Here is a 16,062-nt window from a genome sequence, read left to right as displayed (position 1 = left end):
ATGGCTCGGTTCGGGGATGATCTACCAACACGCTATGGAGGTGGAGGGCCGGCCGGGGCTGGAAGAGGGAGCAGCAGGCAAGGTGGCCCCCAAGCCGGCCAGAGGATGTATAAGCAATCGATGGCTCAGAGGGCCCGGACTATGGCTCTCTACAACCCCATCCCTGTCAAACAGAACTGCTTCACAGTCAACAGATCCCTCTTCATCTTCAGTGAAGATAATGTTATACGGAAATACGCCAAGAGAATAACAGAATGGCCATATCCTTTCAGGGAGGCTGTGTGGGCATGGTGGGGAAGGTGGGGAGGGGGGAGACCTGGGGAATGAGACCCCTCTAGTCAGCTGAGGATGAGAGTCTGCTGCTAATATAGATGTGCATGTGTGATCCAGTGTGTGTAATGGGTGTGTGCGACATGGATCCTTGTGTCTGACATAATGTACGGCTGTGTAGCTTGGTATCACAGAAAAAAATTTCTGTGGGAGCAGCAGAGAGTGCTTTCGACTGTGCTAGGGGTGCTAGGTATACATCCATTCCAGAGTGTATTTAGGTGTGAGATATACAGTTGCATAGATTTGTATTTCCTACAATGTAAAGGAAATGCTAACAGATCTGTGAGATTTCTGCTAATGAGCCCTGGTTCTTATTTCTATCTTAGAGACTTACAACTCTCATTTCTCACTCTGAATAGAAGGATAAATGTTAGATAAAAATGGTGACACCTTAGCATAAAACTGTACTGATAGGAGAGACAGGGATAGCTAAGGTACCTTGTGAAATCCCACTACCACAACCATTGCAGCTGTTGTTTCAATACCTTACCTCCTGAATCCATTGGAACCAACATGAACCTTATCACTTTGAATTAAGTACCTAACCTGAGCTTAGGCTGTTCTACAAACAAAAATAAAAATAATGAAAGTGAAGCTTTGTGAGAGGATAAGGCAGCAAGTGAAGAGAAGGCTCATCTGTTGTATTGTGAAAGGGGCAGATGCTTTCTGTCTCAGAACCAGCTTCTAGGCCGAGTGAGCTGCAGATATCTTCCTTAGAAGGAGGCTTTGCTTGTAATGATACACACAGTGGGGTTGTAAGCTGTGAGGAAAGGGAAGTAGGTTCTTCTTCCAAGATTAACTGAGGTTACCAGGGAGTAAATGTAGTGTGTGCGTGAGTGTATGTGCATGTGTGTACAGGAGTGCATTACATTGGCGATCTCAAGGGAACTAGATGTTTTCTTTTCATTTGAACACACACCAATTAATTGTGAGCTAACATCAGGAAGGCCTCCTCCCAGCCTCCTAGCAACACTTTCAATTGCCATGGAGGCCGGCTCCCCTTTAGTCTTCCCAAGCTTTCACTTCCAGAGGAAAAAAATACACCAGTAGAGTGAATGCACTTCCTTTCCTCCTGACTACACACACATATTGATCTCTCCATCTCTATTATAAAATCACAGGCATTGCTGTACTTCCTTATCCATTCCTGCTCCCCGCATTCAAGTCTGAATAAACAAGCTCCAAAGCCCCAGTGGCAGCCGGAACATCGCGTTTCCTGCAAGTCTAGATACGGTCTATCCCTCGTCAGCCTCCTGGGCTACTGCTCTCTTAGCGTGGGGAGGGGGCCTACGGCGCTGCGGAGCCAGCCGGCTCAACAGAGCCACCAGCAGGTCCCCACGCCCGAGCTGCGGGGCCGGGTCCTGGCCGAGCCCACGAGGGCGGGGGCAGACGGGGCCGGCGCTGTCCGCGGTGCTGAACGGGCTCTGTCCGAGGTCCTGAACGGGCGCGACCCAACGTTGCGATGCGCAGCTCCCGCGTGGCGGTGCGGAGCTGTCCGCGGTGCTGAGCGGAGCTGTCCGCCGTGCTGGGGGAGCTCTGCCGCCCGCGACGCGGCTCCGCCCTAGGAGCGCCGAGACTCGAGACGGATCAGGGCTAGAATGAAGGCGTGAGACGAGGGGTTACCCTGCGTTGGGTTTTGCCTTCTTTCCTATTAGATCTCTTCCCTCGTGCATTTGGATAGAGCTCTGATTATTTTGCTCTTATCAGGTGTGGCAGTCTCGCAGTAATTTGTGTTTTGGACCCTCATAGGCACTCGAATCGAACTTTCCTAGTCCATCACTTGTTTACACAATGTGACCAAGTTAAATGATAGCGAATTACTGAATAATAATTCAGCAGATGACATACAGCTTAATGTCTATTCCGCTGCAGTTCAATCCATCAATCTCATTCAAAAATTAGCTTTTTTTTTTTTTTTACGTTCTGTTTTTTTCCTTTCCTCATCCTTGTTTCACCTCACCTTGAGTAGCTCTGATTCGGTGTAAGACACTAACTGTTAAAAAGAAGAGAGCTAGTTACCCGTTCTTCTTCCAAAGAAACCCCCAAAAGAACTGAGGAAGTCTAGGAGACCAAATGCCGCCAAAAGAGATAACGGATCTTTGAGCGCTCAACTAATGTAATTGCTTGGGTAGAAATGAGTTTAGTTATGGTTCTTCTTGTGCTGTCTAGTTTTTTCTTTAACTTCTGGTTCCCACTCCATTTGAATACATGATTTTAGCTACAATCATAGCCAATTGTATTGTGCTGGCTCTGGAACAACATTTACCGGATGGAGACAAGACACCTATGTCAGAGAGATTGGTGAGTTCTATTCATTTATTTGGATTTTTTTCTTCTAGTCTAATAAAAACAAAAACTAAGCACTGAAAACAAAGAAACAAATAAAACCCGATCAACCTCCCACTGTTGTGGGATCCATATGTAAACAAATGGATACTGAACTGACAATTAGAATAAATATGGTATTGACAACAAATAGAACTACACTCTCCCGATCCCACAATCTCAAGAATGCTTTATCACGCTAGCCAGTCCTGTGTAATATCAAGAAAAGAGAGGGACTCTTCAGTACAAAAGAGGAGCAGCAAACTTAGGTTGTATGTAGACCAAGGCAGGAAGGGGCTGCTCAGATTTAACTGTAGAATCAAACGAACATCTTTGATATTTTCACAGGAAGTGTTAGAACAGAGTAACCTTTAGGCCTGTAAGTCTTTCAGCTTTCTTCCAGCTACAGCTGTATATTAAGAACTATACAAAGCAAACTTTGGATTTAGAATATTACATTTCCCTGCCAAAAAGGAAACTAACTACAGAGGAAAATAATTTACCAGCAGGCTTTATGGTAATGAGCTCAATTACCTCATTTCAGAAGGAAATGTAAGAATAGCTTCAAAATCATTCTTTCACTTATCATCGCTGTAGGAAAAAAATGGATAATACTTGGTCTGATTTTTTTTTCTCCTGCTGTTAATGATCTGGAATATATTTCATGTCTAAATTCATTAATCTTGGTGTATGTTCAATGGATTAATAAACATGTATTCTCATGTGTTTTACATGAAAACATTAAAATATTGAAACAAAGATAACATTATCCTTCCTGTCAAATGCTTGAGCCTCTGAAAGCTGGTTACTACAGTTTCTAAGTCTGGTCCATAACTGTGGGCAACATTCACAATTTCATTCTTCAAAATAGAAGGAAACAGAAAAGTGTGTAAGTGATAGATCCAGAAAGAACTTTAGGCTCAGCTAGTTGATGGTGCCTATTTGGAAATGTATTTGCTGATGCTGGCTGCCTACTTACATTGTACACGAGTCACTTTTCATGTTAATTATTATTACTGTGTTGGACTAGGTTACCTTCAGAGTTCCCTTCCAACTCCTGTGATTCTGTGATTTCTAGTTAAGATGTAATAATGAAAAAAATGGAAAACGAGTTGAACTTTTTGCTTTAGATGACCATGTGTTTTTGTATGTTTTGGGGTCTGATAGAAAGGCAAATCTTGGTTTGTGAGCAAAGCACGGATTTCCAGAGTTCGATACATTTTTAAACACATACAGTAGTGAAGGGGAAAAGTAGTTTTGTGAATATTCTGGCTTGGAAATCTTATGGTGATTAGTTACTCTGTGCAGGATGTAGTATGGTTAGCATACTGTTTCTATGTTGTGCTATACTCCTAGACTTACTAGTGGATTCTAGATAGTATTTATTGCTTCTTTTCTCCATTCCGTATTTCTGCTTTTCAATGCCCCGTACTTCCATACACTCTTTTGGTTTCTGCCCATATCATGACTATGTGGGCACTGGCATTAACAATGTCACAGTGTAAGATAACTGAATGAATTAAATGCATAGTACCCAATTTATTGGCTCTGTCTGGGAGGTGAAGGAAGAATTAACCCCCAAATTTTGTCTCGAACAATGCTGAGCAGCATTGTATTTTAACCAGGTATTCCGAGGACATTTTAACAACTGCACATCTGTAACTGAGTATTAAAGAGTTTATCATAGAATAACAGTGAGGATCTTTACAAGTCATGAAATTTTCTATTTTGAAAACGTGCTTTAAAAATTAAGCTTTGTCAATAAGGACTATCTTCTGGTTTTCAAAGCAAAGCCTCATTAGCATGCTCCTATTGCTCCCACAAACTGTGAGTAGTTTCATAGAAAATGTTATGATTCTCTGTTAAAAAGAGGCCAAACTATCCCATATATTTTCGAGGTTTTTTGAGCCAAATTTTAAGTCCACGCATAGCACCAGGTGCTTTATTACTGTCTTTGGCAGGAATAGAAACTGCCTCTTTTGGTTAATGATTTATGGCTATATATTCCTTTCTCCTGGGTTCATTAAAACTCCAAACTGGACTGCAGACTCATTGCTGAAGAGTTAATCACATCTTAGGGATGAGTTGCATGTCATCAGCCTTTTACAACTGTGAGATGTCGGGAGAGTTTTTGAAGGAAAACAATATCTGCTCAGATACTTTGTACCACAGAGAGAAAGGCAAGAAATCTTAAGGTTGTCTGTTAGTTAAAGATGAGCAAGAGATGAAGGAAGAATCCTTGCAAATATTTTCATTCTTTTTCTCTTCTAATCAAGGTTTTCCTCTATGTATCTCCCCAGGGACTCAAGATATGAACCTGCAGTGCGATCTCAATTTGCTTTCTATGCTCATGTTACTTGACAAGCAAGGTTAATTGAGTACATGGGAAGAGCAAATGATATATCAGTATATGCAATATTTCAAGAGTTGGAATGGCTGAGTTATAAGAAATCTTTTAAAATTCATATTCAGTATATAGTTTGTAGCGCAGAAAAGATGTTGATACCTGTTTTGCCTCAGGGCTTGGTTAATTCCTAGCTCTTTTGTGTCTGTCACTGGAAAAAGTTACTTGCAACTAGAATGGGAATCAAAATCAAGGCTCTGAAAATATGTCAGTCTGGTGGTTAAAGCAGTTAGAAGTGAGCTGGAACCTTTCCTGCAAGTTCTCATTTTTGAGACAAGAGAAATAAGCTCATGCTCCCTCTAGAAGGGGAATGCTCTACTCCCTAGGCTCTTGCCTATGCTGATCTGGGCGCCTGGCATTCTTTGGCTCCTGCAAGTTTTTACTTCATATCAGTGATTATCCACTGGAGCAGGAATGCTTGCAAGCTTACTGCTTTTCATCTCAGCTGAATGCCTTGGCCAATAGGTTGTAGAGGCAGTCTCTCTCTGTCCCAATAAATATTGCATTGTTTATACACTTTGGAGCAATGCCAGGAGAAAATATGCTGAGGGAATTGCACTGAGTGGCCCGGAGCCTGATGGTGAGAGCTCCAGATGTGGGAAGGTGAGCTTCAAATTGAAGCCTGAATGACCTTGCAGGTGGATGCCTCGGCCATTGTGTTCTTGGCTGTCCAGCCTCAAGTGTTCTTGTGCTCTGTCCATTGTCCTGATTATTTCTCTCTCTCTCTCTCTTTTTTTTTTTTTTCATGTGAAGCTTCTGTGGATAATGAATTTTACTCAGTCTGACAGAGTCACATCCGAACTTACGGAATAAGAAAATTATTTTCTGCTCTGCTCTCATGGAAACCCTGCTTAAAGACATCAATGGTTCTGTAGGATGTGTTCTACTGTAGGGTTCTCAGTGTTCGGCTGATTTTGACATGGGGATGGAACATAAATGTTTCCTCATATATTCAGCATAACAGATCTTTCACTTGTCTAATGGATTTAATTCATTTTCCTATTCACAGGCCATTCATGCAGCCATATATGAGCAGTTCATATTAAGCTTTGCAGGAACAAAGTCTTATACTCCCAAACTGACTAAGGCTGTCACATCCAAAGGCCAAGGAAAGACATTAGGAAATGGACTAGGAATAGTAATGGCTTTCCAGACACAGAAGTTGTTTCTGATCTGAAACATATTGATTAAATGTGTGTTTGGCCCAGACTCAAGCTTTGCTGTGTCCACAGCAAACAACCTGCTGGCACAGCTCTGGCTGATGCCCAAATTCTCCACCCTCCTTTTATGTGTTCACACTGATACTTATCATTCCCTACTTTCTAATCTTGAACTCAAGCAAGGCTCCAGTACCCTACCTGAAAGGGGCTGCAGGGTGCCCTGGAAGCAGGATTTTTGAGTTGACAGCAGAGCTGTTTCAGTGTTGCTCAGGGCAAGACACCCACATCCTTGCCCTCCATCACACATGCTAATGCAAATCCTTTTTTTTTTCAGCAGCAGCTCCTACTACCTAAGGGGCATAATTTTTGTATTTAATCATATCTTTGCTACTGACCTGAATCTTAGGCTAAATTAGTGTAAACCTAGGCAGCCTTTAGAAAAGATTGTCTTTCTATCCCCTTTTATTTCCTCACCTACTCACTTTCAACAATATTGACAATAGTTGTCTTTTTCTTTTTCTTTTTCTTTTTTTTGTAATAAATGCCCAAGCCCATCCACGATCCTTCCTGATTTCTTAGATGTTGATAAGAACTTTTTTGACCCACTTCTTAAGGTCTCTGTACACTTACAGCTTTGGGAAAAAATGTGTTTTATAAAACCCTTGAGTACCTGAACACTGGTCCTTTAAAGCTGGGAGCTGTAACCACAAGGCATCTGACCTAGATAGAGTATATGATATGACTGGTAGCAGTGTAGATGTAAGGCTTTCAGGAAATGAAGAAGTAATAAGAAGGGAGTGCATGCAGAGTAGAGGAATTTCAAAATTTATTTTATAGTGTGGTAGAAAAACTCTTTTTAGAGGCTCACCAGTAGATGTGTTTTGGACATGAAGAATGGCCTAGGCCTTGTTTTGTGAAGATCTTATATGCTTGCTGGTCTAGAAGGTGTTGTGGGGCAGAAGAGGAGGCAGACTAGGCAGCTAGAGTGCCTCTGAGCACACAAGGAAAGACAAGGCAGCAGTAAGGTAGCTTCTTCTTAAACCCTGTACAATTATTTCAGAGCTTTCTTCCATCTTGCTTGGCTCCAGAGGAATAGGAAGGGGAGCTGTGAGGTTAAGAAATGTAGGAGGGACTGGAGATGCTGTAGGATGAAGAATGTAGGGGTCTTGTGTCACTGAGATGCGTGTAGGGATTCAGAGCCCTTCTCTGTGGGAAACAAAAGTTTAATTCAGCTACTGATGGAACAGCCTGTCTACATGTAGTTATTTCCAACAGCTTAGAGGTACCCTCAGGGGTTAGTGTTTCATGATTTGTTTTCTAAGTTGGGTATACATCATTGTGATAAGTGTTCAGGGCTCTTTGGGAAAGGTATGCTGTCCTGTTGTTCTTCTTAAAGAGAAGAATCCTTTTCTCTTAAAGAGAAAAGCTGGCTTTCTGTAACGTATCATGCCTAAAGCTTGGTCTGTATGCCAGCACTGGGTTGAAGTTGAGTGAGACTTGCTATGTTTGTGAAACAAATGCTTGTATCAAAACTGCTCCTTTCTTTGTTGTGGCCACAGAAACTTGATGTTCGTCTTCTTTCTGCACAAGATACCTCACATTACTTTTTGATGTTAGCAGAACTGCAACATGCAAACAACTGCACCCAACAGCGACTCAGCTCTTGATCAGAATTATCAAAGCTACTATAACAAGGATTCTCTAATTTCTTAATTTGGTAGTTTGCTTTCTTTTGAGTAGGACGGCTTCACTTCCATTACTTTCAGCTAAAATCATGAATCTAAGGCACACGTGAAAATTTGATACAGGTGCTGAAGCTGCTTAATATGTTCTTGAAACTGGCACCTGGTGGTTTCATCTTTTACTTTGCTTTTGTTTCTTGCTGCCATCTCTTTTTCCGACTGTGAATACTTCCTTTTAGCAATTAATTTATTTAAACTTCTATCAATGTGGCATTGAGGGAACTGGTGTCAGAGATATAAAAGAAGTTTAGTAAAACCCTAAGCTTGCTCTCACCATTATTGGGTTAGGGTGTGAAGCTGTGAGTCCTTAGCTTCACTGAGGGCATGAGGCAAAAATCTTACTGCTTCCACCATTAACAGGAGGAAATAAGGTTTTGTCCTTGAATTAGATACACAACAAAACAAAAATAGGTGCATCTTTAGCCATAGAACATGAAGGAGAAAGAGTGAAAGAAGTGATGGAATGCATGATAGAGCACTTCTTGACAATGTTTGCAAGTTTGTTTTCCCTAAAATATTCTCTTGTGTTTCACAGTTCATCCAGGAAACAGAAATATGTTGCTTTTCTTTTTTTCCTGTCAATAACTATAGAAACGTGATTTAATGATGAGATATATGCCTGGAGCAAGATTTCTTTAAAATTATTTCCAGGAATTTGAGTAATGATGAAAAGTGTGGGGGTGAAGCCATTGGAATAAAGGCAAATAGAATATCCCATGTACAAAACCAAATTTATCCTCAGGAGAATAATTCTGAAATCCTTCTTTATGCTTAGTTTCAATACACTTGAACCTTCTGGTTTCAGTTCTGCCCAGAGAGCTGAAAAGAACGGGAAGTTGGTGTGTGTATTTGTCCTCTAATTGCTGAAGCAAGTGCAGTAGCACAGGCATCTCCCTGACGCCTCTGATTTTTATTCTTTCCAGGATGACACTGAGCCGTATTTTATTGGAATATTTTGTTTTGAAGCTGGTATAAAGATCATCGCTCTGGGGTTTGTTTTTCATAAAGGCTCTTATCTCCGAAATGGTTGGAACGTGATGGATTTTGTCGTGGTCCTCACAGGGTAAGTGACCTCCTCTTGCTCTAAGTTTAAGGGATAGTCTTGCTTTGATTTGCCTTATTTTTAAACTATGGGTTAGGGTGGAAGTGGTTGTGGTGAAACATTGCTTTAAAACTGCATTTCTGACCTTACCATCTTTAAATGATGATTATTGAGCTGAGTGAGTCACTTTCAAAGCATTGTTTGAACCAACTACAATGAGACTTTGGGGAGATTTATCTGTATATATGCTGGCATGCATCTCATCCGGATATTCACTGACATTTCTCAGGCTTTGCAAGTTCTAATTGCCCCTGGGTACTTGAACCTGATTTAAATCAATCTCTCTTCTGACATTACGGGCTGACTTCAAAAGTCAATGTGGAGTGAGCTAGCAAATTAAATGCATGCCATCTTTTAGGTATTATGATGCCAAAATCAGTGAAGCTTCTGCAGGGAGGAATTAGATTCACTGTAAAACAATGTTGCTGAAAATAATTCAAAGAAGGTGCATGTCTTGGAAGGTTGTAGCTGAAAATGTTATCTGTGGATTTTGTATCCTAACTGATAATTCAGTAATTTATTTCTCAGAAATGCTTACATTTTCTTGTTACGTGTTGCAGCAGTTTCTATGTTTATCTAGTGGAGAATGAAAACACGAACATCAAAGTAAATCTTCCAGCGTGCAAATTGTACTTCCTTGTTTACGTTAGGGCTTACAAAGGTCTGCATGAGGTCCTGACCTTGCAGCCTTCGTCTTGGAATCTCGGTTAGTTTTTCTGTGAGAAGAGTGAACACTGCCTCCTGTTACTAATACGAACTCATTTCACAAACCTTCTGGGTGTGATGAATATATATTATTTGGTTTACTTAGTGGTGTACAGTAGGATGCTGGTAGGAAAATGCTGGCTTACATATACAAATATATTCATTGGGTGCATTAGCACTGTAATTCTATTTGCATTCAGCATACCATGTGATATAGCAATTGAGAGGCCAAAGGGAGTTCTGTACGTATTGAGAGGAAGAAAATAAATATGCAGGGTTTGATCCTCCTGCTGCTGGGGCTGGGTATTTAATCAATAGGAACTTCAGTGGAGCCACAAGGAGAATCAGATTTACATACTTGGAAGCACACAGGGTATCAGGATAAAAAAAAGAATTAGCATAGATGCTACAATTATTCGCACTGATAATACATTCTGATTTCTAGTTTGCAATATGCCCTTCCGTGTGCTCAAAGAAACAAATTGAAAACCCTTCCACCCAACCACCAAAACCAAGGCCATGGTTCTGTGATGAACGCTGGCATGTGCTTTAATTCATCCCTCAGCAAAACATTCAAGTTCGTGTTTGAGTTTGTCTGACTCCAGTGGTTCTGTACTTCAGATCCTGCATAAAAGCTTTCCCAAATTAAAGCCATTCAGCTGTTGTGGTTTTTTTTAGGTGTGTTTATTACCTGCTTCTTCTTCATTTTCTTTTTGTATAAACAAAAGCCATGGATCAAATTACATATACTTAAAAAGATGCTTAGCTGTCACTGAAACATTCAATGCTTTGCAACAGCATCTGAAGCAGAGTGTGTGTGCCATGCTTGTGGCATCACGAACAAACGCTCAATGTATGGGCATGACATGGGCATCCTTCTGGCTCCAGTTTTATTGTGAGTGCTGTTTGCAGCACTGTTTGATGTCGGAGTATAATTGCAGAATATTGGCTTGATTAGACAGCTGTAATAAGGAACCCTGTTGCCATCTGCAAACATGCGTATTCTTTTGAAGTACAATCCTGTTAATGTCAAATCTTCTGGTTTCCAATGGTGCTGCTAGCTGGGCTGTATTGAAACTGTCTTGTACGTGGACTTCCCACCAGTGAGAGGAAGGCAATGTGTAAACCAATAGGCACCAAGCCCAAGAGTTATCTCCAGTGAGGAAACCCACAGCCCTCTAATCCTGTAAACTGAGGCCTGGATTTAACAGGGCTCTTGAGCTTGTGACCAAGTGTTGGTGTTTGACCCTACTGAAGCACCAAGTGTGCTTGGTTAGGTAAATGCTTTTCTGAACCTGAGGCTGTATTTGCAAATCTACTAATGATGTGGAGGGACCTACAATAGAGAAATAACACTGAACGATCTGCGGATTAACAAGGGGTTAAATTAGTATTTTCTCTGCGTCCTGCTGTGTTTTGTTCTGAATTTCCTAGATCCTTATGTTTTACCTCACTGCTGTGTTGCCATGGGTCTGTGCTAGAAAGCAGAACCTCCTCTTCCTTAAGCTTCCTTTGGTGGTCAGAAACCCTTTCAGCCACCCATTGCCTTCCCTACTTGGCTACCTGCTCCTCAAGTGGAAGTCTGAGAGAGGCCTTCACTGAAGATAGATAGCAGCTTGGTATTTCTGCTTTTAGACTTTGAAGGCAGGCTGCTGAGGAAGAACACTCACTGCTAACAGCCCCGGCTGTTTCTCCAGGGAGGTAGTGGCACAACTGGTGCTTTAATTTTCCTTATTGTGGAAAGTGATTGCAGATCTGTTTAAAAAAGAAAATAAATAAAGCCAGGTTCTGTAATTAATCAGAGAATAATGAAAAAGGACAGTGCTAAACTTGTGCTTTATGTATTCTTATAAAGTTACGTAGGATATCAGGTTTTGAAATATCATTTTACTACTCGATATCACATCTTTCCTTTGCCATATGTGCAGGATTTCTACTTGAAAATGTTACTTCTTGTTTCCCATGCAGTGATCAATGTACAGTTCCTAAGCTCAGTTTCACATTGATCTTCAATATTATAGAGAGATTTTGATTTCTTTTTTTCCCCATATAAACGTGAGAGAACATGGAATGCATTTTGTGATATCACACGCAGGGCTGTACACCTCCTAATCCTGTTGGGTGCACATTTTTAAGGTAGGTAACGAATGTCAGAAAACCTGATCTCATTTTCAGCTTTTAACTAAAATATCCATGAAAGCAAAGAGCATCTTTGCTCTCGTTGGCTGTTTCCATAGGAAGAGGGCCAGCCAGTGTCTGAGTGTGTTTGGAGGAGGCTGTGGGGGAAGACTCTGAATTAATAGAACTTACCCTTATGTAAATGTTAAAGTGATCGTGCAGTAACCCTTCCCACACCTGCTTTTTTTGGACACACCCCTCCCCAGCTTTTGTTACTCAAAGCCTTCATATTGTTATTACTGATAAATATGGTTGGTTTTTTTTTTTTCCCATTTATCTGCAGTGATGGACATCTTATTTGTCAAAATCAAACAGCCAAACTTGTTAATCAGCAAATAAATCAGGGTTCTGTTATATGTGACCGGGATCAATACTCTATTGAGCTAAACTGGGGACTAATAGATAGTGGCTCTAATAAGCTTGGTTTGCTGTTCCAGAAAATACTATCCTGGTTTCTTCTGACAGCAGAGTTGTGGTGTTTTTTCTCATTTTCTTCCAAGAAAGCCCGTGGATCTGCTGTTAATAAAGGCCTGGGAAAATGATAGATTGCTGCTTCCTGGAAGATTTTCTTTCCTCTGTATATTTTTTTCTTTCCTTCTTTCTTATAAACTACTCCAGTTGCAGATGAGTATTGAGGAAATGTGTCCTACTGTGATGTACCTGCTGCTGTTGTGGAGGCACATGTATTTTATTGCTCCTGCTCATTTTATTTTTCACATTTTTTATGGGCTTGCATCTGAACCTGTGATGTCATCACCCATTAGCAACTCTAAATCACACACACACACACAAAAGGCGAATGTCCAACTGGCCTGGGACTATTCAGCCTTAATGCACTTTTCTTGAGGGAGAACCAAGGGAATTTATTTACTTTTCATTTCTGTAACCTTGGAAGTTCACAACTATCTGGAAACAAAGCCCTCCCCACATCCAGACCTGTCAGTTACACGGATGTAGTTTTAACCTGCATCCAGGACCTCCAGGGCTCAGAACTATTCTTGTTGGAGTTCATGGGAAGGTTTTTCTTGGTGTCCTGAGCTTTGAATGCAGTGGCCCAAAGAACAGCTTTATTGGGTAAAATCATGGGCTCCTCTCTTGCTGGAGCTTGTATAACAGGGGCTATAATATGGGAAAAATGAACAAGGCATGGTTCCTTATCTTATTGATTCACAAACTTCATAGGTCTGGAGATTTTTGAGAAAAAAAGATGGGAATGTTGTCTTATAAACTGAGTGATATAAGGGGACTCTCCTCCTACATGTTCTGAAGTCTGTTTATAATTTTGGCTTCATCATATCCTACTTGAAAGATTTCATGATTCTGCTACATACCACAAAAATTGGTGCTGCTTATTCTTCTTCCTCACTAGCTGCCTGAGATTTCCATTGGCATCTTTTAGATTTTGGGAGATCTGGGGAATAATTATTCCTTTTTCTGCATATTTATGGTTTTATGATTCTCTAGCTTTTCCCCCATCAGAAACCTCAGCTACTTGACCTCCCTGAACGTGGGAGATGCTATGCACCACTGACATGTGCTGCTTTTTTGGTCCTTCCCTGGTTCCATTAGACCCTCTGCGAGGCAGTGACCACAACCATATGCAGTGTTTGCCAAAAACTAAGAGTGGCTAATGACTGGTATAAATAAATGAAGCACTTAAAAAAATCTCATGATCTGTCCTTTATGAGCAGAGTTAATTTTTTTGGCTCTTAATCAGCCTGCATTGAACACTCTCGAAGAGTCCTGGTGTTGCCTTGAGCCAGTTGGATCAGCTGCCTGGATCTCTGGGTGGGACTGGCAGAGACAGCATGTGCCGGGCCTGGAGCTGCCAAAAGATGTGTATGAAGTATCTGTGCAATTACTGATGTCTCAGGCTGTTGGGAACAAATTACAAAAGCTAGAATTATCTCGATTGTCTGGACGATAGAATGTGGTGATGCTAATAATCTGGAAGGTAACTCCTTTAATAATAAGGACCTGTTCTTCCTTGATATTTGCTTTGCTAGTTACCAGGACTGTCTTTGTACGTGGGCAGTCTAAGATGCTATTTCTGGCACAGTGCATGAGAAGCAGCAGCAGGCTTAGTTGTGGTGATGATGATCAAAGGGAGAAGCACAGGAACCATTGTGCCTGGTCTGTACAGTGGGTTGCAGAGCTCTGATCTTTCAGCTTGAGGTAGATGTACCCTTTAGACAAGATGTGAGGTGTGACGAGGCTGGGCGTGAATTTGAAAAGGGAATGTCTGATTGAGGGCTGGGGTTCCTAAAGCTTTCGAACAACATAGATGCCTGTAGTCTCTAACATTTATTCTCGACACACATTTCTTTGAATTCAAAAGCTCTACGAGTAGGATGACTGAATTATAGGGCTCTACGTGACTAGTGCTTGTGTACTGCTGAAAATGGTTTTATCCCCCACCTCCAAATAGCCATAGAGGATAGTAATTTGAAAACCAAAATCAAAGTAAAATAACAAAAACCCTTGAAAGCACTTCCAGTTATGCTTAGACAGTATGCTCGGTGTTTTCTTTTTAAAGCTTTAGATCGAGACAGCTAGGGAATAAAGGAGGTGGGTGCAGGGAAATGCAAATTTCTTCTTTTCTGCATGGAACTTTCAGTGTCTCTGCTAGAAAGCAAAGCTGAGCAGCAACAGGAGTTGGGCAAATGAATGTTTTAAGAGGGACAAGCTTTATCTTGATCAGTTATCACATGGAAAATAAGTAAGACTTGTTATATGGTATGGGTGGTAATGGGCCAAGTCTGATTGCTATTAGCATTATGCATGAGTCATGCTAAAAACAAAACCTCTATAGATTCCAATGGAGATGTTCACTGTGCTCTATTTTATGCTCCAACAATGGATGAATACTTGCTGTCTCTGGGAAGCTCAGGGTACCTTCTAAAATTAAATGAAATAAAAATAAGATAAGGGAAAGGGAAGTGATTTGTTTTCCTGAATGCAAAGTGTTAAGTGAACAGCTGACAGGTATACAGGGGCAGTGATGGAGGAAGGCAAGAAACAACTTTTTAAGGCAGAGAAAACCTGTGGCTGGTATCTATGGGAAGAGAGGGCATGTGATGCTTCAGTATGAACCATAAAATAATTTAATGTTGTCCTCTTGTCTATCACTTGACCATCTGGGCTTACTGGAAGCTGAAGCCACACTGGGGAGTGTAAGAAGCAAAGGGTTGCAGATGGTCACAGACCCTCAGAGGATCCCACAGGTGGATCCAGCCCTTCCATAGCAGAAGTTAGCCTTGAAGCAAGGCTCTGCTCTCCCTGTCGTGACACACTGAGCGTTTCAGGTCAGAATATTTCTGAAGGGCAAAGAAATAATGAGATTGACACACTCCTTTCTTCATTAGAACCAAATTCAAGGCGTTGAATACCTGGTATGGTAACTGATAAGTGATGGGTACTGCACAATAAGCAAGAAGAATGAGTTTTTCACCAAGTGGAGAGAAATTGGGAGCAATTCTTCAGTTTTCCATTTTGTGCTGATATTCATGTTTTGTGGTCGTTTATGTTCTTTCTCTGAAAGAGTGGTCAGGCAGTGGAACAGTTGTCCAGGGGAAAGTGGTGGAGTCACGGTCCCTGAAAGTGTTTCAAGAAACGTAGAGATGTGGCACCATGAGGGCCATGGTCAGTGGACAAGGTGGGGATGTGCTGGGGGTTGGACTTTGTGATCTTAGTGGCATTTTCCAACCTTAATGATTCTACGATTCTACGTTTCTCTCAAGCTTTTGGCCCATAAAGAGAGTGGTGCAGGACATGACCTGAAAAGTGCTTGACCTGCAAGCGCTGAAGCTGAACTGCTATCCAGCAATAATGCCCATAGCACATGAAAGGGTGTTTCCTCATCACAGCCAGGGATTCATCAAAGCCAGCCAGGATAATCAGTCCAGAGTCCAGACAGTGGTTTTAGCTTTTTATGGCTCTTGAAAGGAGGAAGGTGGCAGGGAAACGTTGCCTCTTCTGAGTGGACCTGATGTACCACACACAGGCAATTACAGAGACTGCAGGTGTGGAGAGGACTTTGGGCCCTGTGATCTGCTCCTAACTTCTGGTCCTGCCCTGGCAGAGTGGGTATCTGTTTAACTGTTCGCTGTTCTCTGT

General features: G+C 41.5%; 1 protein-coding gene across 1 annotated transcript in view; it reads left to right on the top strand.

Annotated features, from left to right (window-relative positions):
• Positions 1-16,062, top strand: part of CACNA1B (calcium voltage-gated channel subunit alpha1 B) — a 259,780-nt gene continuing 243,718 nt past the window's right edge. The window contains 3 exon segments of the mRNA XM_065737625.1: positions 1-260; positions 2,526-2,631; positions 8,885-9,024. Coding sequence (XP_065593697.1) covers positions 1-260; positions 2,526-2,631; positions 8,885-9,024 — 506 coding nt within the window.

Source organism: Cyrtonyx montezumae, unplaced genomic scaffold (genome assembly GCF_038088225.1).
Source record: "Cyrtonyx montezumae isolate F1298 unplaced genomic scaffold, pur_monq_1.0 scaffold_20, whole genome shotgun sequence".
Classification (NCBI taxonomy): domain Eukaryota; kingdom Metazoa; phylum Chordata; class Aves; order Galliformes; family Odontophoridae; genus Cyrtonyx; species Cyrtonyx montezumae.
The sequence above is the reverse complement of the archived record's forward strand: the minus strand, read 5'-3'. Positions and strand labels throughout refer to the sequence as shown.